This window comes from Tachypleus tridentatus, chromosome 1 (genome assembly GCF_004210375.1).
Source record: "Tachypleus tridentatus isolate NWPU-2018 chromosome 1, ASM421037v1, whole genome shotgun sequence".
Taxonomy (NCBI): Eukaryota; Metazoa; Arthropoda; class Merostomata; order Xiphosura; family Limulidae; genus Tachypleus; species Tachypleus tridentatus.
In genome coordinates, this window is record NC_134825.1 from 41891767 (window position 1) to 41918395 (window position 26629).

The following is a 26629-nucleotide window of genomic DNA, read 5'->3' on the forward strand; positions in this document are numbered from 1 at the left end:
GAATTTTCCTGTTGGTTAAAAATGCGCGTAACAGCCTTGTTTTTTTTATCATAACGTCTTGTTTGTTTTGAATTTCGCGCAAAGCTACTCGAGGGCTATCTGCGCTAGCCGCCCCTAATTTAGCAGTGTAAGACTATAGGGAAGGCAGCTAGTCATCACCACCCACCGCTAACTCTTGGGCTACTCTTTTACCAACGAATAGTGGGATTGACCGTCACATTATAACTCCACCACGGCTGAAAGGGCGAGCATGTTTGGCGCGACCGGGATTCGAACCCATGACCATCGGATTACGATTCGAACGCTTTAACACGCTTGGCCATGCCGGGCTCATAACGTCTTGTGTTTGTCAGCTTAAAGCGACCATCGGTGTGATTTATTTTGTTATGACAGTCGGACATTTGATGAAATGTCACTTTCTATTTCCAAGCGGCTAGCTGCTGGCTGGCCGGACAAAATGACCTCGAGGACCGTAGTTTGGTGACCTCTGCTCTAGATGAAAGCTTTTGCCAAGTATCTAGCACTTCTACTTCTTCCTACACCTTCTTAGGCATCAAGATTCGGGCAGAGCAAACACCTGTCCTTTCGAGCTGGTTGTCCCTATGAATATAATCGTTCTTTTACACTGGTGGAACTCAAACTGGCTATTCATCAGTCTGCTAGTACATTGGTTGGACCTGATAATGTACACCTATGAAATGCTCTGCCATCTATCTCCTGCTTTTCTTACTATTTTTCTGCTTGTTTTTGACCGAATCTGGTAGGAGAATGTTTTTCCTGATGCCTGGTGCCAGGCTATTGGCCTGCCTTTCTCTAAGCCCAATGGGATTTGACGAGCTGTCTCTGTAACACCTCAGAAAGGATGGTTAATGCTCGTCTCATTTGGCTCCTCGCGTCAAACAACCTCCTCTTATCCACCCAGTGTGGGTTTTGACAACAGCACTTCACCATGAACCACCTGATTCGACTTGAAACGTTCATCAGATAAGCCTTTTTCAAACGACAATATCTTATATCAATATTCTTTGACATTGATAAGGCTTATGATACAACTTGGAGGTATGGCATTTTGCGAAACCTCCATATATATGGGTTACGTGGCCATTTGCCCATTTTTATTAAACGTTTTAATGGACAGGAGATTCCAAGGTCGTGTGGGTATAACACTTTCCTGTTCGTTTCTACAGGAACTTGGAGTCTCTCAGGGCTGTATTTTGAGTGTCACCTTTTTCAGTATAAAAATTAATGCCATCACTGAACAACTCCCTCTTATTGTTGCAAATGGGTTCTATGTCGATGACTTTCACATCTCCTGTCAGCCATCGAACATGAGATATATTGAGCAGCAGCTACAAACTGCCCTCAGTCGTTTACTGAAGTGGACCACGACAAACGGCTTTACCTTCTCTCTCTCTAAAACCGCTTGCATGCACTTTTGCCGCCGACAGGGTATTCATCCTGGTCCTGAACACCGTATCGGCAAAGTTGTGCTGCCTGTAGTCCTTGAGACAATATTTTTGGAGCTTATCTTTGACTGTAAGCTGACATTTATACCATACATCAAGTAGCTATGGGTCAAATGTAGAAGAGCACTGAACATCCTCCGTGTCCTCTCTTCCACCACCTGTGGAGCAGATCGATATTCTATGCTAAAGTTATATCGTGCTATTAATCGTTTGAAACTGGACTACGGATCACTGGTCTATGGCTCTGCCAGGTCTTCGGCCTTAAAGATGCTGGACCCCATTCGTTATCAAGGACTTTGGCTCTGCACTGTGGCTTTCTTCTCTTCCCCAGTTCAGAGCTTGTACACAGAGTCTCATGAACCTTCTTTGCACCTTTGCCGTTTGCAACTGTCTTTACTATATGCTTCGAAATTTCGTTCCTAGCCAAAGCATCCCACCTGGGATTGTGTTTTTCTTCCTCTGTGGGCCATACTTTTTGAGAGTAGATGATTTACCATTCCTCCTTTTGGCTTTTGTATCCAGGCTCAGTTGGATGAATTGGGTCTGTCCTTGGATAACATTGTTGTATCTACTGGCTTATTACAGTCCCCAAATGTGACCTGTTTTTAGGTCATCTGAGAAAAGCAGACATTCCTTATTGGAATACTGTCTGTTATTTGCTGAACATCTTTCGAACCATCCTTCCACTCCTGTTTATACAGATGGTTCTAAATCAGGTGACTGTATGGTCTCAGCCATGGTTTGTTGTGGTTCGATGGTTGCGTGCAGAATCCCATCTACAGCTTCCGTGTTCACTGCTGAACTGTATGCCATTTCTCTTGCTCTGGATCACATAGAAGCTAAGCAGTATTCAAACTGCACTATTTATACTGACTCTCGTAGTTTACTACTGGCCCTGGCATCATTTCACGTTAGTTCACACCCTGTTCTCGCCGATATTCAAAGGTGACTGGCCCATTTATCTTTAACATTTGCTTTTATCCAGTTTTTCTGGATACTGGGCCATGTTGGTATTTGTGGGAACGAGCTTGCCGACGCTGCAGCAAAATATATCTGCTCTTGCACAACTACCGCTGTGCCTGTTCGTGCCAGTTGACAGTCGACCTGGAATGAGCAACGGGAGAATAAGCTTTTCCAAATAAAATCCTGTATTGGAATTTGGCCGTCTTGCTTCCGTAAGGATTGGAAAGAGTAAGTTGTTTTAACTAGACTACGCATTGGCCACAGTTTCTTAATTCATTGTTTTCTTTTATCTGGAACTGATGCACCATTGTGTAGTCTGTGCAATACTCAGGTCGCAGTAAATCACACTTTACTTTTTGCCGTTGTTACGACTCCAAAGATGGCGCCATTTTCACCATATTCTGTCCCAAGGTTTGTCCATAATGTTAGACAGTGTTGTTGGTGATGGTGACACTGTCCACCTTGGAAATGTTTTTTTAGTTTTTATAGGCCATTAATCTTTTTACTGCTATTTAGTTTATTTTAATTTATACATTAGACCTTTCTTAATGAGATTCCCTTTTAAGAATCACAGTCCGTCTAGTTCGATTTGAAATCAGAAAATGGCCGTAAAGTTGAATAACTCGAAACCAGGATTGGAAAGGCCAACTTCAGGTAACTAACGCTGCTGTTCAAACTACCTGTCAGTCATCCTGGTGAGTAATTATTAAAATTTGTTGTAAGTCTTTTAAAATTTTTATTACTTTTTGAAAATGGCCGTAACGTCAAATAACTCGGAACCAGGACTGGAAAAGCCACCTTCAGGTGACTGACGGTGGTTTTTGTACTTACCTGTTAGTCTTCCTGGCGAGTTATGATAATTACAGTTATGCTACAGAAAGTCCTCTACAACTTGTATTACTGTAGTTTTTCTCTTAATGCTGTAGATTAGATGTAAATATAGGTTTTATGCTATTTTTTAACTTTGTTTTATTTTACCTTAATTTCCTTTTATGAATTTTACTTTAATTTTAACTTTTTACTGGATGTTTGGCACAGATAACCTAGCTGCTTTGTGCCATAAAACACCAGATCAACCAAAAAACCAACCAGTTTAGCACCAGTTTGTTGGCAAGAATTCACATAAAAGATGATCTTCGATGGTTAGTTGGTGCTGATACCAGACGAATACAAGCAAAACAGCAAGTCCAGCCACATCTGTAGATTCGTTCACTTGTAAAGCAAAAGTACAATTATGAAGACGGAGATTAACTCAGTCTTCATGTTTGTAGCTAATTATTTAATTCGACGACTTACTGTATTGTTGGAAAGTGGCACTGCTGTGATTTCTTTTATTGACTTTTCATCCAGCATGCATTCAACAATGCCAACTGTACAAGGATTTGTTGGTTTCTCAGCTATTGTGTGCGCTTCTCCAGCCAATGCAGTACGATAAATTACCCTGTAAGATCCTTCAGTGGCTTTTTTATTTCTTGTTTGAAAAGCTGTAACAAATAATTTTTGACTTTTAAAGAGCTGATTACGTCTACATTTAAAATATTCAGTTCCTTTTTCTTTAAACTATGAATCTTTGGTCTCAAAATGATGCCGCAACTTTCCTGGCACCATAATACTATTTGGAAATTTTCTGTTGCATAAGACACAATAAGGTAAATTACTAACATCTATGAAGCCAAGGGAAAGATAGATTTCGTCATATTTTCGTTTCTCATTTACAGCTTTGCTCAGTTTCTTTGGAGTAGATTCCTCCCTTTCATGAGTCGGAGAACTTTCTGTTATGTGAGTTTCATCTTTTTCAGCATCTGTGAACTAGATGGTGCAGCTGTGTGTTGAGAAAGCGGGTCTTCTAATCTCCCCTTTTTTAAGCCAATGATCCATCATTAAATATAAGAAAATTATTTTATAAATAAATTTTATTTTAGAATAAAGTATAATTAAATTATAAAATAATAAGTTTTAGATACAATTTAAAAATTTAGAAAAGTTTTGAAAATAAAATAATGTAGATAAGTTTTCAAAAATTAAAAAAATATTATTGCAAAATAAGACAGCAAAGTGTACTTACTTCTCAAATGATTGAACAATTATTCGGTGTCTGATTCTTTTCTACACTTCTCTCCTTCCAAATTCTTATATTAAATGTCAGGTTTCAATTTATTCAAGCTTAAGTATAATTTTATATGTATTAATTTTTAGAATAGAGAAAATTTGAAATTTATCGACCATATAAGATTAAAATTCATTTACATTCCAAATAAATCCAATGAAAGTTTGATCCAAAATAATGTTGCTGATATATGCAAAAACATGAGAACGAAATCTTAGAACTTGAAGACACAACCTTCCTTTTCAAGACTCAAAACGTAATAAGACATTATTTACCTTTTTCACTCTCATTCTCTCAGTCGGTTGAAAATGTACAAAAACGTTTCATTGAAGAAATTATATTATGAAATTTTTTTTGACCTTGTGGATCCCCTGAAGGGGTCTAGGGGATCTCAAGGGTCCTCAGACCACACTTTGAGAAACGCTGCAATAGACTATAGAAAGTGATCGTATTAAAAGCTTTACTGATATAGTTATATTGAAATATGTTTGTCACAAAGCGTTTATAAATACAGTTTGGAATTCTTATCAAGCTCTCTGAAGTATACGCCAATACTGAACGTTTTAACCACTGAGTTTTGCCAGTTTTATTATCTGTATTCTAAAGTAAGTTATAAACCAGGTTAGAGCCTGTTTGTTGAAACTCAGAGCTCGCCACTTGAATCGATCTGCCCTGTTTTATGTATACTTTTCTTATACTGATAGTAATTAAATAATACTGAAGTGGATAAGCCACGGTACTTGATTTTGAACCACCAAATGATTCCTGATAGCAGAACAAGTAAATTGCTAAAGTAAAATTGATGTACCGTTGCGCCAGTATGTAAAGTTTCAAAAAGTGAGAATTTAAGTGCATTAAGAATTTATATTGCAAGTTTACTTTGTGTAAATGTATTTGTTATTCGTAATTATTGTGCATTCACAATTGTGTGGTCAAACAAAACTTAAGGTATAATTTTCGAATGAGCCATTATTATTATTTCAAGGGAAACAAGGGTTTATTGAACACTGTCGCCCAAATCAGTCTCGATTTGAATTGATACTTAGTGTTAATGAATTTATTCTAAATAAAAGCACGTGACATCGTAATATTACATGCATGCTAGATTAAGATAGTAAAAAAAAAATGAAATGTATTCATCAAAAGACTTTAAACACTTATTTGACACTTCGTATTGACAACGATGTGTAGGTAATAATTCTGCTGTATTGGCTGTCTATATGACGAAGTGACAATGTGATCAATGCATGAACAATCTTCCACAATAATCGTCTCGTGTTTACCACATATTCTCACATCGACCTTCGATTTATTAAAAATATTTTCAAATTAAATTAACCAGTGAAGCTATAATCTTCTTTTATAAATTATGCTATGAACATTAGCGTTTAAAACAGCTAACGGCTGTGAGATTAATAATGTGTATAAACAATACTGTGTGTGAATTTTTTATGCTTATCAAATGGTTTATCTTCTTTGGTAAGGTTTGGTGAATCGCCTTTTTCAATCATTATTATTTATAGATTTTTGTGTTTGACCAACATTTGGATAGGAACATTTTATACAGCCATTCCTACTAAAAAAAATACAAAGGTTATGTATTTGACAAACTTGTGGATCCTAAAAGCGTTGCCTTCTTATTATAAATAATGTTATCGTATGTATAACTAATTGGTTTAGAAACGTTCGGAATTCCTTCCAATGAACAAGGTAGCTTTGACTAATACTTATATTAGAAAGATCAGTATTTGCTTTTCCATTATAAGTGAGGCTATTGTGTGTATAATTAACTGGATTAGAAACTCTCGGATTTGCTTTTTCCATTAAAATATGTGTAATTATTTCAATTTTAGTAAAATTGTGAAAAATAATTGGTATTGATACATATAACAGCTCGCATCCAGGTGATTTAATTGATTCGGTGGTTTAAGAAAATGTTTCTATAAAAATTATTTAACATGTAATCACATGTCGTTTAACAAAATTTACTGAATTATTTAGATTGGAATCTAATTACTTTTATTACCAAAAATTTGCAAAATTAGATAAATGTTGGCTAGCTATTCTTGAAGTAGAATCTTTAATAAAACATATTGGACTATGATGAAACATGATTTTTATATAAAAAAGATATAAATGCATCATTATATGAACAAATATTTATCAACATCTTACACCACATTTCATGTCTCTATGATGTTATTGACTGTCTCCGCCCCTATCGCCTGAGACAGCCAATCAGCGTGAGATGCCTGAGATAACTACTGATGTTACTGAGTATTTCCGTTCTTTGCCTAGTAGATTTGTCATCACCAATAAAGCAGCTAAACTGTTTTCATTTGTAAACACTTCTACATTACAACTTGTTATGAAAAACTAGTATTCAGTTTAAAATCTTTAAAGCATTTGGGTAACGAAGAATGTAAACATGTTAAAACCAATAGTGTCATACTGAAACGTTACATCTTTAAAATACTTCGGCTTAAATTCAGTATAATCTTTTGATGTAATGATGAATGGTTTTGAATTCCAAAACTTCACACAACAATACATACAATATAGGTTTATTGCCAGGGATAAAAAAGCTACGACTCATGATTTGTCAATTCTAGTAGATGATAATCTGAAATATATTAAGCATTGTTGTTGTCGTTTTGTGTTTGCGTTTAACACACAGCTACTCGATTGACTATATATAGTTTGTCCAACTCGGAGAATCCAGCCTTGGCCTTTTAGCATTTTAATTCAGTAAAATTACTGGTGGCTCATTTCTGTAATATTATAAAAACGAACCAGTAGTAATCCGTTAATTATCACGAGAAATTACATTGAATGAAAATATTTAAGGCTAAAACAATATAATTTTTTAGTCATCTTTACACAAATCTTTCTATAGATAAATTGAGAAGAATCGTTTCCCAACTTCTTAACATGAACATTAATGGCTTGGGCTAGTAAACACGTTTTTATTACAGTATTTCTGATAAAACAAAAAATTCCATTGGTGCACGTAAAGGTGGACGTAGCAGATAGCCTAGCTAATATGGTTTTGCTCTAAAACAAAAGCAGGAGAAAAATTAGCGAGATATTTTTTTTGTTTTATATTTGGAGAATAAAGTTTTTGTAACTGTATCGCCAAATCTCTAAATATCTTGAAACAGCACTACAAATTCTGAATAGCAAAAAATTAATTAGAACATTTATGGACTTGGTAACATGATAGGTATGCAAGAACGAGGTCCAGATAGTGTGACAGTATTAAATGGAATCTTTTATTTTGTAACTTGTGACAAATACTCTTGAACCTTGTTTTTCACATTGTAATAAATTAAAACCCAGTCCAACAAATTTGCTATAAATACCTATAATTTTCGTAGGTTATTCATGTGTTTTTGTTTGTTTAAACATAGAGCTGTAAAATGTGGTACTTGCTTTGTGCTCACCGCAGAGACTGAGCTATAAAATTACACGTTATAAGCACTCAAGTCCATTTACATGTAAAAACACGCATTATTTAAGCAGAATTCAATATGCCAGTTTCTTTGTTTTAGCAAATATTCCCAAGTTTTTCTACATTAATGTTAAGTGCACTGTTTCATTTTATATGGGGAAAGGATTCATGTAACTGCTATAAATACACTGACTGAGTTTAACACTTAATATTTTAAGTGTTTAGCAAAACTTTACAAAAATTAAATTGTTTCAAGCAATTAATTTCAACGTGTTCTTTGTTACTTCATCCTTTACACCACGTGTTTCTAACATCTGCCGGCGTCGAACTTACTGTCGTTGTAATGCAGACCTTTGAGTATTAGCAATCCCTCTTCAAATCCATGTTTACAGACCTCTTCATACAGTGTCGTTCTGTATAACTAACTTCTACTCGACTGAAGCAGTTTTATACAGTTCGTAATAAGACCTTCATAACGTTGATAAGAGTATTCATCCATGACCTGAAAACTAATTGTCCAAGTGAAACTTGTCAATCTTTTATTATGTGAAATGATGTTCTTGTCAGGTTATCAGATAAAAATATGAAACTAATTTTTTTGCTGTGAACTTGCTGCTTTGGCAGTAACTTTAAATTATCAAAATGAATTTAATGTATGCATATTATTTGTGCGGATATATATATACACACACACACACACACATTTATTTGACGTTACTTATCTGTATAATTTCCTCCGTATAAAACGTTCACAAACAAAATAAGTACAGACTATTTTTAATCACAGCCAACCCTAAAATATTGCATCTACGAAATCCAAAATCCAACGCCCCTATGTAATACGTGAAATATTAAACAAGCGTAGAATCCTGTAGAAAAGTATATGAATGTTAAACTGAAATCTGGATGTTCATCACACTTTGATGTAATTCGACAGCTGAGATCAGATTATATATAGAGACAACTTTTTTTTTCTGACAAATATGACCATAAGCACTAAAGTTTTGAAAGGTATTACTTGCGCAACACGAACCATTTACCTCAAACGGCCTAAAAAAATGCAGTCATCAGTGCGTAAAGCAGACCAAACGACTCTTCGGAATCGTTTCAACAGCCACAAATTTTCAATTAACACCGTAAAAGATCTCTATGTTGCTCAACATTTTAACAAACCGGTCATCCTATAGAAACAGACTATCGTCTGTAAGTTTAAATGAAACTATTAAGGTGTCCGCGTATTACCATTGGTTCTAAGAAACTATTAAGGCACATGGATGCTCAAGGTAGGTGCGCTGCTGAAGTGAGAAGATAGATAGACGTATTACAAAATATGTAAATAAAACATTTATTTTCAAGTGAGAATAAGATATAGAACACATATATAAAACTGGATACTACTGTATAAAAGATACTCGAGACTTAATACAGTAGTTACCTGGCTGTTTATCCAAAATAAATCTAGTTACCAAGAAGAGACTATTTAATTCAAGAGTTGATACTGGACTACTTTTTTAACTCTTGGAAAACTCTGAATGAGTACAATAATCAGTTTCTAAATCAAAAAATTAACATCGTCGATAAGAATAACATATCCACAAGGTACTCAGACTTGACATCACAATAATTGGAAGATAAAAAACCAATCAGACACAGTTACCTTTTTAAGTGGCCAATAGAACTCAAAGGGTGAAATCCGAGTGTGCTATACTTCTCGATCTGCCTGTGACGTCTAAGTGCAGGGCATTCATTAATGTCATCAACGTCGATCACCCACAAAATATAAAAATGGAACACAGTTTAATTATTCCAAGTCATATTTGGGCACCTCGCTCAGACGCTTTTATAGGAAATTATAAGAGATTAAAATGAAACGCAGGGTTTAAACACAACTGCGTGTAAGAATTCAAAATTTCACTTAGACACAAACGGCAAGGAAATGTTATTGACACTTGTCTTAACAGTTTATCTGATACTTTTTGTTTCATATCTATACCCTTCATCAGGCTTAGCTACTTCAGACAAAAGACACGATTAATATACGAGCTGGATGTTCGTGGAATGTGAAACATACTTATATAAATTACTGGCATTACTACTGTTGTTTTCATAACGGTTAAAATCACAGAGAAATATCAAAACCAATAGTAAAAGCTGAAACCAGTAATGTAAAAAAATGTATATTATTATAATATACTTAAAACATATTTTATGACAAAAATTAACATTTATTTCTATTAATAAGTTGTGATGTCATGAATTAAACAAAATACAAAATATAAGCAAAACATAAAATTCAAGTAACATAGTTTTTACAGTTTTCTAGATCGGCTGTAAAAGACTATAGTAGAACATGAGTGAAATTTTAAAAAGAAACCCTATCCATTGCTTTCTGCTCATTCGGCCACTTTAAATTGTAACCAGTTCTCCAAATGTCGTACAGGAAATAATGAAACGTGACGACACACAAACTTGGGTCTCTTATGGTATAGCCCCCAGTGGCTCAGCGGCATGTCTGTGGACTTACAACGCTAAAAACCGGGTTTCGATACCCGTGGGGGGGAAGAAAGCCCACAGAGTAGCTTTGTGCTTAATTCAAAACAACTCTTATGATATAAGGAGTTGAACTGTCTTGGTTTGGATGGTCAGTGGCAAATAAAAGTCCAAAAATTCATTTTTAAGTGGATTATTTTTTAACTTTATTATAATGTTTTGACCTGAAGATGACTACATTCCATTAAATAAATAATAATACTCAAAAGCTGTATTTCTAGATTTTAATATAAAATATACGGTGGGTGTTCCTCTCTTTACAAGACTGTCAGCGGTAAATGTAACGTCGAGAACCTGGGTGGTTGGTGGTAGATATTGCAGTGTCTACGATGTGGATAGCCATTTGAAGATCTTGTAATGTCTAGGAACTGAATTGTTAGTGTTAGATACTGAACGTCTAAGAATTGGATTGTTAATGATAGGTTGAAATGTTGAGGTGAATGATCAGTGGTGGGTGTTGAAATGTCTAAGATAATCAGAGGTATCGTTGTGGAAACATGTAAGGTGCTCTTTGAACCTATTACCTGTTTTTTGTTGTCGTTTCGATAAAATTTACTACATATAATACAGCGATGTAGTTTCGTATGCTTATTCATAGGTAATATATAGTGTTTATAATTTCTAACGTGCTAAATTGTCATAAATACTTTTGTCACTCTTATAAGGAATTAATTAACTGAGAAATACTGAAGAGGTTATTGGGTAAGGTACTTATCAGCAAAACAAAGATGGGTTGGCCATCTTTATTGATCTGCCTTCAAGTGGGTGGTATGTAAGAACGATAAGAATTTCATTGAGTCATTGGTTGGTGACAGGAAAAGGTAGAAACTGTTAATATGCAACAACGTAAGTTTGTTGAGTTTTTGGTATTTTGATGTTAATAGGATGATTATGTTATTTGTTTGTTTTAAGGGCTCGGGTCGTATTTTGATCTTAAATTGGAATTCAGTGTAGTCAGAATTAGAGTTTAATAACTTTGTTAGTAGTTTCCTTTTCTTATTTTTGAAGGATGAAGAAAGTTACAGCTTAAGTTGGCGTAGCTTCTCTTGATCTCATATCGAACTGTTTTGAATTATAGGTTCAAGGATGTTACGTTGGCTGTAGCGTAGTAACATATTTATAAAGATATGAGAAGTTTCATTATATCCGATAGAGGGAGAAAATAATTCATGAAAATGTTTACGGAAGAAACGATACATGTTGACTTTTCAACACTACCGTAAGTATTACACTTATTCAAGTAGAGAACAACATGCTACATAAGTTTACATAAGCGACTACATGTTGGTTCAATATAAAATCAATATCACCTGACAGTCAGTCACTAATTATACACGTGTTTATGATTTTAGCAGTGTTTAAAAAAACATTGAAAACGAAACCCGTCACTAGAGTTTGATTTTATTTTGCCTATTCATAAACAACAGGATGACATGTGTGGCAAAACAGCACCGTAATTTTGTTTTGTGCATGTGTTGGAGAGTATGAGCAAAGATTATTTTGAAGTCAAAGCCGTCCTTGAAGTAAAGCAAGTAAAATTGACGACTGTCGTTCCTCGTTATGGAGTACTTTCATACAGTGTTCTATTAGTGATTTTGTAAAATAAATTTGCAAAACCACATAGCTATACAGTTGACAAATTATCAACCGTACTACGTGGCGTTATTGTACAGTTTCTGTCAATATTTTTACTGCCAAATATATCTGTATTTTGTATCTTTTCTTAAGTCCCACAGCGGCTAAAGCTGACACTGACTGAAGTTGCCTATAATATTCATAAACTCGAGAGTATTTTAAAAAACTAAAAATCCATGTATTTAATTAAAACTATATAGGTGTTTTTGGTTTGCTTGTTTTTATTCGCCGTTAGATACAACGTTTTGACTTTTTATTGTTTTTCAGATGAATATTCCTGTTGATTTACGGTTTGAAACCACAATGGTAGAGTCTGTTCCTGAAATGGGTAATCGATATGCTATTGTGAATACTCGATTACCGACCAATACAGAGGGCGCTATACCTAGACTTTGGGAGGTGCGCCACCTGATGGAAGATTTGAAAACCTCGGCAGACTCTGTAGTGATGTATGGTGCTGTACACTATCTGTTTAACCTTCTCCCATATGCTCTTGCTAGCTGGTTGTTTCGAGTTATACATAGGAAAGCCACCTTAATTTACAGTAATCTCCCAGGGCCAGACGATGCAGTTTTCTTGGGTTCTCATCGGTTAAAAAAAATCACGTTCTGGATGAATTCCAGTGTTGAGGTTCCAGTCTCTATTTCCGTGTTTTCCTATGGAGGGTCAATAAACCTGTCAGTAGCTGCTGATAAAATGGTTATTCCAAATCCTAAAGTGATCGTGAGAGAATTCAATGCTCAGGTACGGTGTTTAATTTCATTTTGTTAAGTTTCGGATTACACAAACTTCACGATTATTTTATACGTGGTATTCAGCAGCCTGGAACATAATTTAGTGACATCTGATTGATAATATTCATTATGTACTTTACTTGTGTAAGAGAAGTGCATTAAAGCACAAAGATATTCGTATATGACATTTGACATAATGCTTTAAGATCCTATTATTTGTTGAATGGTTTGCGTAAGTAAAAATGACAAAATTTTATTCTCAGGGCATATTTGTGGAGATAATGGTTTAACAGACTTTAAACTTAGTGTAATAGGAACTTGGATATATATATATATATACCATTCACAAGTATTTTCGCAAAATTTTTACGCGTTACTACAAAGACGTTTAGTGAATCTTGAAGTACATATTTTATATAATTGTTAGAAAATCACTTTGTGTACTATGCTTGAAAAAGTTATTAAATGAGTTTTCTTCCCAATTTTTAACAGCGTACGTTTCACCTCAAATGAATGCAAATATTGTGAAGAAATTTGCAGTTGCTTTCTTTCTTTGTTAAGAAACTCGTACTACTTTGAGACAGCCACCCAGTGGCATACTGAGAAGTCTGCGGACTTGCAACTCTAGAAACTGGTTTCGATACCAGTGGGTAGACACAACACAAATACCCCATTTTTATCTTTGTGCTACAAAGAAATAAATATTTGGTGATGTATGAATCTAAGCATTTTAGACTTCATATTGCAGTTTTTTAGGCTATTGTCACGCAATATTTTTTACAATATACATATGATGTCACAAGAGACCTAGCTCGTCAAACGTAGAAGTTATTAAATAATGTTTAAAATTTGTTATAGTTGTATATTCACATATATTTATTGAAATCGCCTTCATATATTAAGTAAGTTTTTATGGTATCTCGAAAGAAACGAGTGTGAATTTCTATAACACAGATATGATGGGGCCCAGCATGGCCAAGCGTGTTAAGGCGTGCGACTCGTAATCTGAGGGTCGCGGGTTCGCATCCCCGTCACGCCAAACATGCTCGCTCTTTCAGCCGTGGGGGCGTTATAATGTGACAGTCAAACCCACTACTCGTTGGTAAAAGAGTAGCCAAAGAGTTGGCGGTGGGTGGTAATGACTAGCTCCCTTCCCTCTAGTCTTACATTACTAAATTAAGGACGGCTAGCACAGATAGCCCTCGAGTAGCTTTGTGCGAAATTCAAAAACAAACAATGTGATGTCGCAAAAGAACTAACTCCTCAAGCGCAAAAACAATTAAATAGTATTACAACTTTGTTATAGACGTACATTCACAAACAGTTAAATAAAAACGTCATCACGTATTAAGTTCTTATGGTATCTCGAAAGAAACGAGTTTGAACAGTTTAATTCTGACATAAAATTAACACGATTGAGATAACTGTTGTTTTAGTATAATCAAATCGTTGTATATAAATAGCATATAGAGTGTGTTTGATACATATAAGACCATCTGCGAATCAGTACTAGTTTTCTAACTGTAGATTAATCATCTCTCCCGACTTTTGTCCAAGCGACGTATACCAGGAGAACATAGGCGACGCAGTAGTTTCACTGCTGAGAGGCGCAGAGAAGAAATATTGAAGCCCCCTCTACAGCAGGTAAGTAATATAATTAAATTACTAAAATGAAATGAAAAATATAAATAATATTCAAAGCAGTTGTTCTGCATTATATTTATAAATGCCTTCTAAATTTCGGGTTACACACAATGTATCATTGAATATGTATATATTATATCTGGGATTAAAATGTCAATGCAAATAATGGCAGTATAAATAATAAAAACATAGTTTGTCTCTATCCTTAGTTTGGAAACAATGAACATAGGAAAGTATAAATAATAAAAGCATAGTTTGTCTATATCCGTAGTTTGGAAACAATGAACATAGGAAAGTTCTGTCAAGATATCAAACTATAATATCTGAACAATACACTCATTTGTACAAATCTGAATATCGTGCCATCTAGTGGCACAGCGGAATGTGTGCGGATTCGCACCGCTAGAAACCGGGTTTCGATACCTATGGTGAGCAGAGCACTGATAGCCCATTGTGTAGCTGTGTGTTTAATTCCAAAACAATGAACCAAACAATATCCTAATTCTTACTACAAAGAAACTTAAATGCTATGGGCTCATTTTTGACTGCATGGTTAAAGGTTTCTGAACCAAAGTTTTCTGTCATTTTTACTCTAAACAAATGAAGAATAGGAGAGTTTTTCATACCCACAGTAACTGGTTTATGCAAATATGTAATTTCACTTGGCTCTTTGAGGTCCTACTTAACACATACTGCTATTATGTTGACAAAGATTGCATCAGAATGTGCTTATGTTGAAACTCCACTGCACAACCATTACAAGCTACAATATGAAAGTTATTCATCGGGTTGTCTTATTATTTATTAATACTTCTCTCTCGAGTTTATATTTTCACATAGCTTTTGGTCGACTTTATAACGACATGGTTATTTGTCACTATAAAGCCAACTTCATTTTTTTCACTCAGTGATATTTTCCAGTTATAGATGTTTGTTTTGTTTTAAAATATAAATATCCAGAACTACGTATTTACTTCACAGTGGTCAGTTGGGCAACAGAATGTGCAGTGCGGTGTTATAATTGTATTACGTAATTGTTTGAATTACGAGTGCCCAGTTGTATCCAGTGTGATTTGCGTAACAGACACCATGGCCCGACATGACCAAATGGTTAAAGCACTTGACTCGTAATCTGAGGATCGCGGGTTCGAATCCCTGACACACCAAACATGCTCGCCCTTTCAGCCGTGGAGGCTATATAATGTGACGATTATTCCCACTATTAGTTGGTAAAAGAGCAGCCCAAGAGTTGACGTTGGGTGACGTTGACTAACTGCCTTACTTCTAGTCTTACACTGCAAAATTAGGAGCGGCTAGCGCAGATAGCGCTCGTGTAGCTTTGCGCGAAATTCTATAAAAAACAAAAAACAAACAGTCACCATGTTGAAGCTTTAGTCTTTAATACTAGAGTCTCGCTAATTATTCAAACCATGTTTAAACAAGTACATTTATTAACTTTACCCGAAAAAGCGGCTTAATTTATGATGAAATTGAACTTTTTGATAAAATGGCTTCATGATTTTCATATTATGTACTTCAGTAAGTTCTGTTAATATTCTGTAGGTCAAAAAATGTCTGAAAGTAATACTAATGTGTATTTTTAAATAAATACCCAAATACATTACTCTAGATTGAACAAAAATTACACGATGTACAAGATGAACTTAGAGAAATTACGCTTAGAATGGAAGAAGCCTCGAACCCAGACTATTCTCCATCAGAATTCAGACAGCTAACAGCATCTCGCGAATATTTGAGTACGAAAGTAGAAGAACTAAAGGAAGAGTTCTCTGAGTTGTTGATGGAGCTCCGGAGAAGAAAGTCTTTAGCAGATGGTCGAGTATCGACAGAGGTATGTTTTACTTATTTTAAGCAACATTGGACCATATTACTCTCAAACAACCATTTAGTGTTTAATTTCATTAGTTTTACGTATCAAACTTCATTCTTTCTTGTCTAATCAGCTGCAAATTATAAAATGTGCTCTTTATAAAAGAGCAATGGTTAACATCATGGATTCTGCAGCTTGTTGCAGATGTTAAAAGGAAAGGCTTAGGTTTCTCTTCTGGTAGATATTTTAAAAAAAAATGAAGCGTTTTGAGATATTGCCGTCTGTCATAAGATAAATACGTGAAAAGAGTAAGGGTTAAATTGTATTACTTATTGCAAACAATGAGATTAATGTCAAGTCAGCATAATTGGTAGGGCGTTTGTATGAGGTGGAAAACGAGTTGAACCTGGAAATTGTATTTTATATTAGCATCACAACAGGTATCCGTAGTTAGTTATATATTATAATTTGTACATTTACTAACACATATATTTAATCTTACACAAAAAATAAATGTATGCAGAATTAGAATGTTGTGTGTGAAAAAGCAAACAGTAGGCCTAGCGTATAAAATAAAATTATGCTGTCTACTCTAAAATAGACTACGAAAAATGAGTAAGGTTTACATTATAATATTTAGTGTATGACACATGACTAAAGTCAATGAATGTATTTCATTCTGTTTTTCTTTTCTCTGTGGTTTACTATCTGAAAGTGCATTTTTTTATTTTGATACATTGTAAATTACAATGTTGCATTTTGTTTGTAGTATGTTTGATACATCGATGTGAATACGGTATCATACTCATAAAAATATATTAAATTTACATTAAAGCAAATTGAACATAAAATTACATATTTATGTTTGAATTTTAGTATTTAAGGGGGGATAACTGGAGTTGGAGAGAACAGAGCTATGCTTATCCTATTCCCCTTGAACTGCTACTCATAGGTGCGCAAGGTAATATAAATATTTTCCATAAGGGCCTATTTATCCTTGCCACAGAAGGAAAAAAAATCGTTCGTAAAGAAGTCCTGCTTTTCAAACAGGTTCGTAGCTTATTTTCAAGAAGCAAACTTGGAGGTTTTTTTTTTTCCAAAATTCACAAAATAATTTTTACTTATCAAAATATGAAACGGGGAAACATAGAAAGTAGGTTCTTTTTTTTTCGAAAACTCGGGCAACGCTGGTTAACATGGCTAGTAGTAAATAAAACAATGTAGCTATCAGTATTATTAGTTTTTAACTTTACTTGTTTTAATGTAACTCTTTGTTCCTGATTAATGAACGATGTTTAATTAAAACACAGAACAACCATTTCTTCTTTTGGTTGATTTCTCGAGGAGACTGAAAATTATTATGTTGCGCTGGATAATTATATTATCACACGAATTTGAAATAATATCCAGGATGAAGATAATGATGGATTATTACGGAGGTCTCGTAAGAGGGCGTTATCCATCACCGGAAGAAGACCTAGCTTAAGTGCTGTAACTTCGTCAATTATGTCGACAGCTCGACCTCTGACCACCCCCACAACTCCTCATCACAGCATTTTTATACCCCCTAGTCCCGAAATGGACCACCCTGAGTCGCCCTCTAGTGATCAGCACCGGTCCCTTCTTCTTGACGGATTACAAGTACGATTTTAAAATACTATCGTTTTTCCTGTTGTTACAACATATTTACCTGATCGAGTAAATCTGTAAGTTAATAAGTATAGTAAGATACAGACCGATTACTACTTTTCAGCAAAATTTGAATAAAAACTTGCCTATAATATTTATTTATCGAATTATATGCTTTAATTGTAATTAAAAACTACTGTCGTGAAACATCCTGCAATTTAACAGTTTTAACATAACTAACATTCCAGTTTTCAGATTGTTGTCTTACTTGTTTTTGTTTTGTGTTGATAACTTGTGTTGATGTTTTTTTAACATCAAACTAAAAGTAAAATGGTGTGATGCACTATCTGTATAAAAATCGCCCACTTGAAACGTTAATAATTTAAACTTCAAAATACGAATGACAAATCAAGAGTCAAAACATGCCTTAATGATGTTTAACATTACGAAAATTAAATAAAACAAGACACTTTCGACTGATGTTTGAAAATACACTTTTCAAGTGGATTTCTCGTCATCACGAAAAATAAATAATAAAATAATGACTCAAGGGTTTCAAAGTGGGACAGCGGTATGTTTACGATTTTATAACGCCAAAATTCGGGGCTCTAATCAGTTTCAGTTAATAGTCCACTGTAGCTTTGCTTTAGAATAAAAGAAAAACAAGTTACACAAGACGAAGAAAGTATCGAAACCAAATTTTTAAGCAAAAGAGAGGTAAAATAGCCAATGGTATAGCGGTATATCTGTAGACTTACACCACTAGAAACCGGATATCTATACTCTGTGTGCAAAGCACGGATAGCCCACCCATTGTGTAACTTTGTACTAAATTCCAAACAAATAAACAAACCAATTAAATATAATTTTTGATTAAACCTAAGTATGAAATTACTTATTCAGAGTGAAATATATTTGCTGAAAGGGGACTTAGCTTAATAAATATAATTAATTGGAGACTCAAAGGATTTGCTTCTGAGTTTTATTCATGATCGAATCTGTTGTAAAACTGAAATCTACTTTTGATGTCCAGAAGGTAGAAATTAATTCTCTTTCGAAATCAATAATATAAACATCATTAATAGAATGACTGGGTTGGTTAAAGTGTTGAGCAATAGGAAGAAACTGTTAACGTAAGATTAGGTATGAACTTACATGGTTATCCTTCATGATAATCGTAGAGGTCGCTGTATTGAAACACGTAATTATTATAAATTAAACAAAAATTCCACAGAGGGCATGATTTCAACGAACTCTATTTTAGAGAGAACCTAAAGTTAAACACATACAGAGAGTAGCTTTCGGTACAGAAATAATTCGAACACTGTAACAGATACAAAATTTAATTGATAATTTTAGTTCTTGTTTTCCCCGCTGCTTTCAGTTGATATTTGTTTTAGTATTTACTTGTAACTTTATCAAAATATTTTGTATACAGTTCTGTTCAGACTTGGATATCCTGTTTGTTGTTTCCTCTTTGTTGGAATCACTTCACATTTATTGTTGTATAAACACGAAAATAAATGTTATAATTAAACCATACAATGCCTGTATATTTGAAAGATTACAAAATGTGACATACGGAATTTGCGTGACACATTTTTCACATGTTGTGTGCATACAAAATAGAAAAATAAAACGTAGATGAAAACTTATATTGTTACCAGTAAACCTACAATGTAATATCGGTTGTGCTTACCCTTGCTTATCTAAAAGATTGGACTTTAAACCTATTAAGTCACTTGAGAGGAAACGCTATGATGATTCAGGAACTGATGAGATAATATAATCGAGTACTCTTACTATTTTATGTTTAACCACTTTCTAAACAGGTCGAAGTACTGCCGTTTAATTAAATATCGAAAAGTATTTAAGATTTTGACGTTACGTATGAATTAATATTTGTACCATTGGTGGAGAGTACAAATTCACATTAGAAATTCTAATTTTGTATTTATTTTTCAAACAGGGACGAATCACCTTTCACGGTCACGAGGAGGATAGTGTTGAACGGATGTGTTGAAATGAGTGTCATATTATCAGAACTGCATGGATGTTTTGAAGCTAGTGTCATGTCATCAGAACTGAATGGATGTGTTGAAACGAGTGTCATATTGAATCAGTTGAACAGATGTATTGAAATGAAAGTAATATTGTGAGAACTGAACGGATGTGTTGAAAAAAGTGTCATACTGTGTGAACTAAACGGATGTATTAAAATGAATGTCATATTGTCGAAATGAATGGATGTTTTGAAAGGAATGCTGCATTGCCTAAACTGAACGATGTGTTAAAACAAGAACCTTAGTGTGTAAACTTGTATGCTGAAACGAGTGATTGAACTGAACGGATGTGTTCATATTGTAAGTGAACTGTTCTTTGTTAACCATGTAATCTGCAGTGCTGAATTTATGCTGTAGTCAAGGTTTGATATACTGCTTTCCTGTTTTAAGTGAGATTCCCTTGTGATTTAAGTTTTGATACTTGGTGCATTTTGACGGTATTTTTAAAAAGACTTGTGATACTAAGAACTTAGCAAATACTCAGGAAGAGAAATAAAAACCAAATACAAACGATATATTCAACAATACAACATGTGAATTACAGTTGAAATATTAAAAAATACTAATGTGTGTGATCATTTTAATAACAGTAAAAGTAGAAAGATTCCAAATAGTGCAAAAGGAAAGAACGATAATAAATGGCGTATTGTATTTGTTGACGCAACTGCCACAATGTGTTAATAACACGTAATTTCTAATGCTACACTCGCTAAGACTGGAGTAAGTTTAATACATGTTAGCATCTTGTTCTTGTTGGAGTTGCCGCTTGGACAAAGCCTTCGAAAGGTTTCTTTCTGTACGTTCTCATACTTGAAGCAATTGCTTCTTCCTAGAAATATGAATTATTGGATCATTTTTGGGATGTTTCAGGAACACCAGTAATTATGAAGTAACATAATTATTTAGTTCTTCTGATAAATAAACCGAAGCGAAGTAATTGGTCGTCCTACGTCCACCACGTTATTAAGGTAGCATTAGAAATTATGCATTAGTTATATTCGTGGATAACGATATTTTCGACGTTATAGTATTATAAAAATATGGGTTGTGTAAATTATTTTGCAAAAATAATTTTGACTCTAAAGGTACTTTTCATATTAAATTCACGAATAATTGAAGCATTGAACTTTAAAGATAACAACGATATGTTAACAGCCTCTAATTTTTAAATGATAAATTATAGTTCGTTGATCAATACTATCTACCGCAAACTCTTGGGATTTGAAAGTCACTCTTATAACACACCAACGATCCCAAAATGCGGAACATGATTTGTTGGAGGGAGCCACTTAACTTGGCTGCACTTGTCCGCGCTTATCTTAAGCTTTAACTAAATCCAAAACACATTTATTGTAGACTCTTCAACTGAAAAACAAATATTTAAAGTCTTTAGTAAAATATTGATGAGTGTCTGAATATACCAACTACCTATCATCTCCACACTGCGATGAAAAATTGAAACTATATTTCTTTTTAACCAAAAGAACACCAGGTGGTTAAGGCACTCGACTCGTAATCCGATGGCCGCATGTTCGAATCCCCATCACACCAAACATGATAGCCCTTTCAGCCGTGGGGACGTAATAATGTGACGGTCAGTCCCACTATTTATTGGTAAAAGAGTATCCCAAAAGTTGACGGTGGGTGGTGATGATTAGCTGCCTTCCCTCTAGTCTTACACTGCTGAAATAGGGACGGCCAGCGCAGATACCCCTCTTATAGCTTTGCGCGAAATACCGAACAAACAAACAAAGAGAACAAAAAATGTTAACATCTCAAAATCTGTATATTATGATAATAATCTTTTCTCAGATTCTCGTTCACTTCAAAATACAAAACATTAAATATGCCCTTATTAATTAGTCGGTCTTAAGAAGTGACAGTAAACCAGTGAGCTAGTTTGATATTCGCCCTAACATTTCGGTATAATGGCCTTTCAGAAGGAAGATATTTCCATTTTGTTCTGCAATTTTAAATTACTTATTGTGATGAGGTTTGTTGTTTTTTATTCTTTAATAACTGATTGGCTAGCTGTTTGTTTAGCGCTAAGCTACACATGGGCTACCCAGGAATTGAACATAGAATTTTAACATCATAAATTCGTAAAATTACTATTGATCCACCGCGAGATTCCTCAACAGGTTATATACAATAAACTATCTGTATTTTATCGCTTTTAGTTTTCGCAATTTAAGTGAATAGCATGGATTAAATGTAAATGTCACTTAGAAATCAAATCATTAATATTATTTGTAGTTTCTGTTGAAGCAACAACACTTCTTTTTCACCTGAAACATCTGTTTACTACAAATGATAAACAGCTGTTTAATTAAATTAAAAACAATGGTGACATGCATGTATTGTGACGTTTTCGTATAATTTTTTCAGCTATTACACACCAAACAAAGTGATAGCGTCTATTGAAACAGCGGTGGTTGTAAGTTCACTCTGAAGGTTTATGAATTACGTAGTTTCTATATGGAATATCGTGATACTTTTCTACATTTATTATTTACAACCATATTTTAGGAATTGTTGGTGATCTTAAGTAGCAATTTTGTGTGTTGTGTGTAATAAAATGCGGTTAATCAAGATAAATGTGTAACATATTTTTTTGGAGAATTTATAATGTTCAGGGATCAAAATAAAATATACAGTTCTTAGTGTGTATTACTGACATCGTTTTTATCATTGTTCTGGAGACATATATGTTTATCTAATATATATTATAACCATACTTTTTAAGCCAAAACAAAACACATTAAAATTAATCAAAATACGCCGTACTTTTTATAAAATGTATCCTAGGTTTTGGAGGTGACTGAAAGTAGGACCCACATTGTGGTGGGGATTCATCGTCTATCAAAACCTAGGGTACATTTTATAATCAAACGTTGTAACTTATATCCTTTGATCGTTTTTTTTTTTTTAAATGCAGCCTATTTTGTTTAATTTTAATGTTTTGTTTTAGCTTTAAAATGGTGGTATATAATATAGTTAATCATAGGTTGAGATTTGCTGTTTCTAACGCAGCCCTTTCTAATGATTCTGTTTACTCATTTAATTTCACTAAAATGTATGTCACATCATGTAAGGAAACTTTCATTAAGACATATTTTTGCATCAAATAAGGAAGGATATTCTCGCAGTGGAAATAATGAGTTTATTACAGGTATAATTTTTCGATCTACTTGTTTTTATAAAATGAAATACTGTTATCAGTGTGCGAATCTTAACACAGTGATCGCATTGATGTTTTCATGTGGTTCACACAAAGCCTTGTCTAAACACAACATTTAACATTAACGATCTTAGAGTACACTTCTGGTCTAAGCTTATACTTAGTAGGAATGCTAGGTTTATAGCTTATTAAACAGCTTTACAGAACATTACATATCAGTGAACAATTCAATTTGAGTTGTTTTTAGCCAACTTCATAATAGTAACTATTTTTACTCGCCAGTTATTTTAGATGTTTTAAAGAAATATTATCCATAAATTTCCTTAATAAAACATTAAAATGTACTTTTGTTATTTTTTTAGGTTATCACTAGTTTTCTGTTCAGCGTGTGAATGTTCTGGGATTGTTTTAACTTGTTTTTATTTAGCTATCCTATTTCTACAATATCACCACCGTTGGATATATATATGTATGTACAATCTGATAATGATTTTAATGATGCGCTGTGATGGACAGTTTCAAATAATTCATCTGGTTTCTGTAGCAGATGGTGTCGTCTTTAACGTTGTAAGTATGTGGAGAGGGAGACACTACAAGCGACATAGGTTCACTGTTTCATAAAACTGATAAGTCTGTAAAGGGCACATTTATTCGTATGTTGTAAACGACACTGTGCCAATAATTATTATTTTAAAACGATATATATTTTTTAATTTAAAACAGTATCCTTTCAAATACGAAGACTTCATTCATCACGGGTCTTGAAAATAAATTTAAAATGAGTGGAATCAAGTTTGTTTACTTCACATCATTGAAGCCTGAAGGTTGAACAATAACACCTAGTGGACAAAAAAAAATGGATATTTGTGTTTAATAGTGTTCAGACTAAATTATAATTGGTGCAATAACATTTCAAACATAGGCCAGGGAAATAAAAGTCTGCTCTGTGAATTTGTAATTCTTAGGGATTCTGATTAGGTGTTCACAGCATTGAATCGCTTCACACAAATAAAAACTTCCTGAAATATATAATACAATACTGTGAACAATTACATTCATCCAGAATTTGGTACATAGGGTTTTTAAAAGCCGATATAATAATATTCACATTACTACATATAAATATATTGATCAATCGAAGTAGTGAATTAGTGCTAATAAAAATTTTATAGTAAAATCAATTAAGAAGGAATATATACACAAAGACATTTGCAAAATAAATAAGAAACTTCTTATTTCAAATTAAAACTTTGAAACATACTTAACTAGTTTTACTACATCTCGTTACACAGTTTGGCCCGACCTCATAAAGTTAGTTAAATTATATGGTGTAATACCGAGGGATAAAAGTAGCTTAAGAAAATGATTTTTCAGATCATATGTTATTCTTGGAAATACTTGTCGATCATTATTAGTCTGGTAACCATGGTGACTGACTTCATAATTTCCACTTTATAAATATAAGTGAAGGACGCTGATGTCAGTTTTTGATTGAATATCTTAAGCCTTTCACTGACCCCATCTTTTACATGGATGTCGGCGTAAATGACAACATTCAAGAAAACCAAATACACAGAAGTTGCTGGACTCTATGGCGATGAATGAATTGGCACGAAAACCAATGTCAGTGTGGTTCGTAGAAAACCTGCTGTAGACTTAGTTGTTAACTTTTTGTTTTTATTATTGATATAAAGGGTGAGAGCTGTATTTCTTATAATATATTCTACTGATAGCAACTAGAATTCACGTGCGACTTATTATACATTCTTTAGAATTTATATATTCCAGTCTGTGAGAAGTGTCAGCATAAAACTGAAAGTTCTTATTAAATTTTCTGTGGTATATTAAAAAAAAATCCGTACTATTTTGGGATAAGTACCAAATTGCTGTTTTTTGTTGAATTTGATCAAGTTTATTTAGGCTTATCTAATGTTTCAATAAAGTTTCATACATTTTGCAGTTTGACTTTCTCTAAGCAACATGTGCGAGTAAATCATATGTTCATTTTTAATTATTCCTTACAATAGGAAGTTATTATTGAATTATTATGTACAATTGAGATACATGTACAGCGGTTTGTTTGGTTTACAACGCTTCAGGGTTCGATTCCTCTCGGTGGGCTTCAGCAGATACGAGCTTTCTTTACCATGTGATATCCCTGTGTATGATGCGTTTTATATTCACCTACTCACTATAAAATTTTTCAAACTTCCAAACTGTTTTACTATAGAATATTGGTTACGAAAACTATTAAGTTTTTGTGATCACCGTGACATGGAAAATCTCATGAAAAGAAGCAACCGTCTGTTTTAGCAGCGAACGTTGTAATGGAGTAAAGGTAATTGTTAACATGTGGTCCTTATTTATATGGAGGACGCGTGCACATAGGGAGAGAACTGTGTGTACATTAGAATGGTATTCTTTAGCAATTTTACTAAATCTTACTAACATTCGTTGTTACACCACCTAGATTGTTTTTCAAACATTTATTAAAATTATGTATTTGCTGTATGGTTTTGTCATATTAAAATTAAAATGGCATATTCTGTGTTTATCGTAACTTCAGACTTTAGCTATAACAGAGCTAGTGTTAAAAGAACACAAAATTATGATGTTTCTCTCCAGTTGACCCTCACAAATATTTATCCCACTATAAACTTGACTTTGTATTTTTAACAAAGATTGTGGTTGTTTACAAACCTGTGCTAAACTCAGTCAAAGGCAGAAAAAATACAGGCACTGTTTTTAATCTATTATCTGACGTGTCCTTTGGTTCATTTTTTGTTCTAGCATGCTACTTTGATGGAAGTTATGGTAAACCGAAAACACCATAGAGTAGATGGGTAAGAGAAATTTTGATGTTCTGATAACACTATGTAACAATTTCTTTTTACTTTTTCTTGTTCCTTGGCAGAAAGTGTTATTTTCCAATTGCTTATGCCTAAAGTAAATGGAAAAGACCTATTATTCTCTTCAAATTTTGCTTTTGTGACCTAGGTAATGAAATTTTCAAATTTACCCATTTCCCAGAACATCTCAGGTAGAATCAGTGCTGAGTAGCTGATAGAGAATTTTCTCGAACTTACAAGAATTTTGAAGAACTTTCTAGAATGTTGTAGAACTTACGAGAATTTTCAAGAACTTTTAGAATTTTCTAGAACTTTCCACAATAATATATATGTAGGGGCTCACCACTTTAGTTTGGTTCCAGCTGCCTAAGTGAACACACAGACCTATCTGATTTTATCAGAGATGACATGAAGAAGCTGCAAGCATTCTGCTATTAAGTGGCTAATTTATCAAGACAAGAGCGAAAAAGTACTCTGCGACAGCATCTGCTGAAATGTATGAAGCTTACAAGGCATATTTCGGCAT

At 33.8% G+C, this 26629-nt stretch overlaps 1 protein-coding gene across 5 annotated transcripts in view; it reads left to right on the forward strand.

Moving 5' to 3' along the window:
• Positions 1-25272, forward strand: part of LOC143246983 (putative diacylglycerol O-acyltransferase tgs1) — a 95773-nt gene extending 70501 nt beyond the window's left edge. For 2 of the 5 annotated variants that reach the window (XM_076494270.1, XM_076494266.1), the window contains 5 exons: positions 12440-12916; positions 14434-14550; positions 16181-16402; positions 17792-18022; positions 19980-22741. In XM_076494270.1, coding sequence (XP_076350385.1) covers positions 12440-12916; positions 14434-14550; positions 16181-16402; positions 17792-18022; positions 19980-20033 — 1101 coding nt within the window. In that variant the 3' untranslated portion in view covers positions 20034-22741. Of the gene's footprint in view, positions 1-12439; positions 12917-14433; positions 14551-16180; positions 16403-17791; positions 18023-19979; positions 22742-23977 lie in introns of those variants that run through there. The other 3 variants (XM_076494295.1, XM_076494280.1, XM_076494288.1) reach the window with 3 other exon arrangements.
• Positions 25273-26629: the final 1357 nt, after the last annotated feature.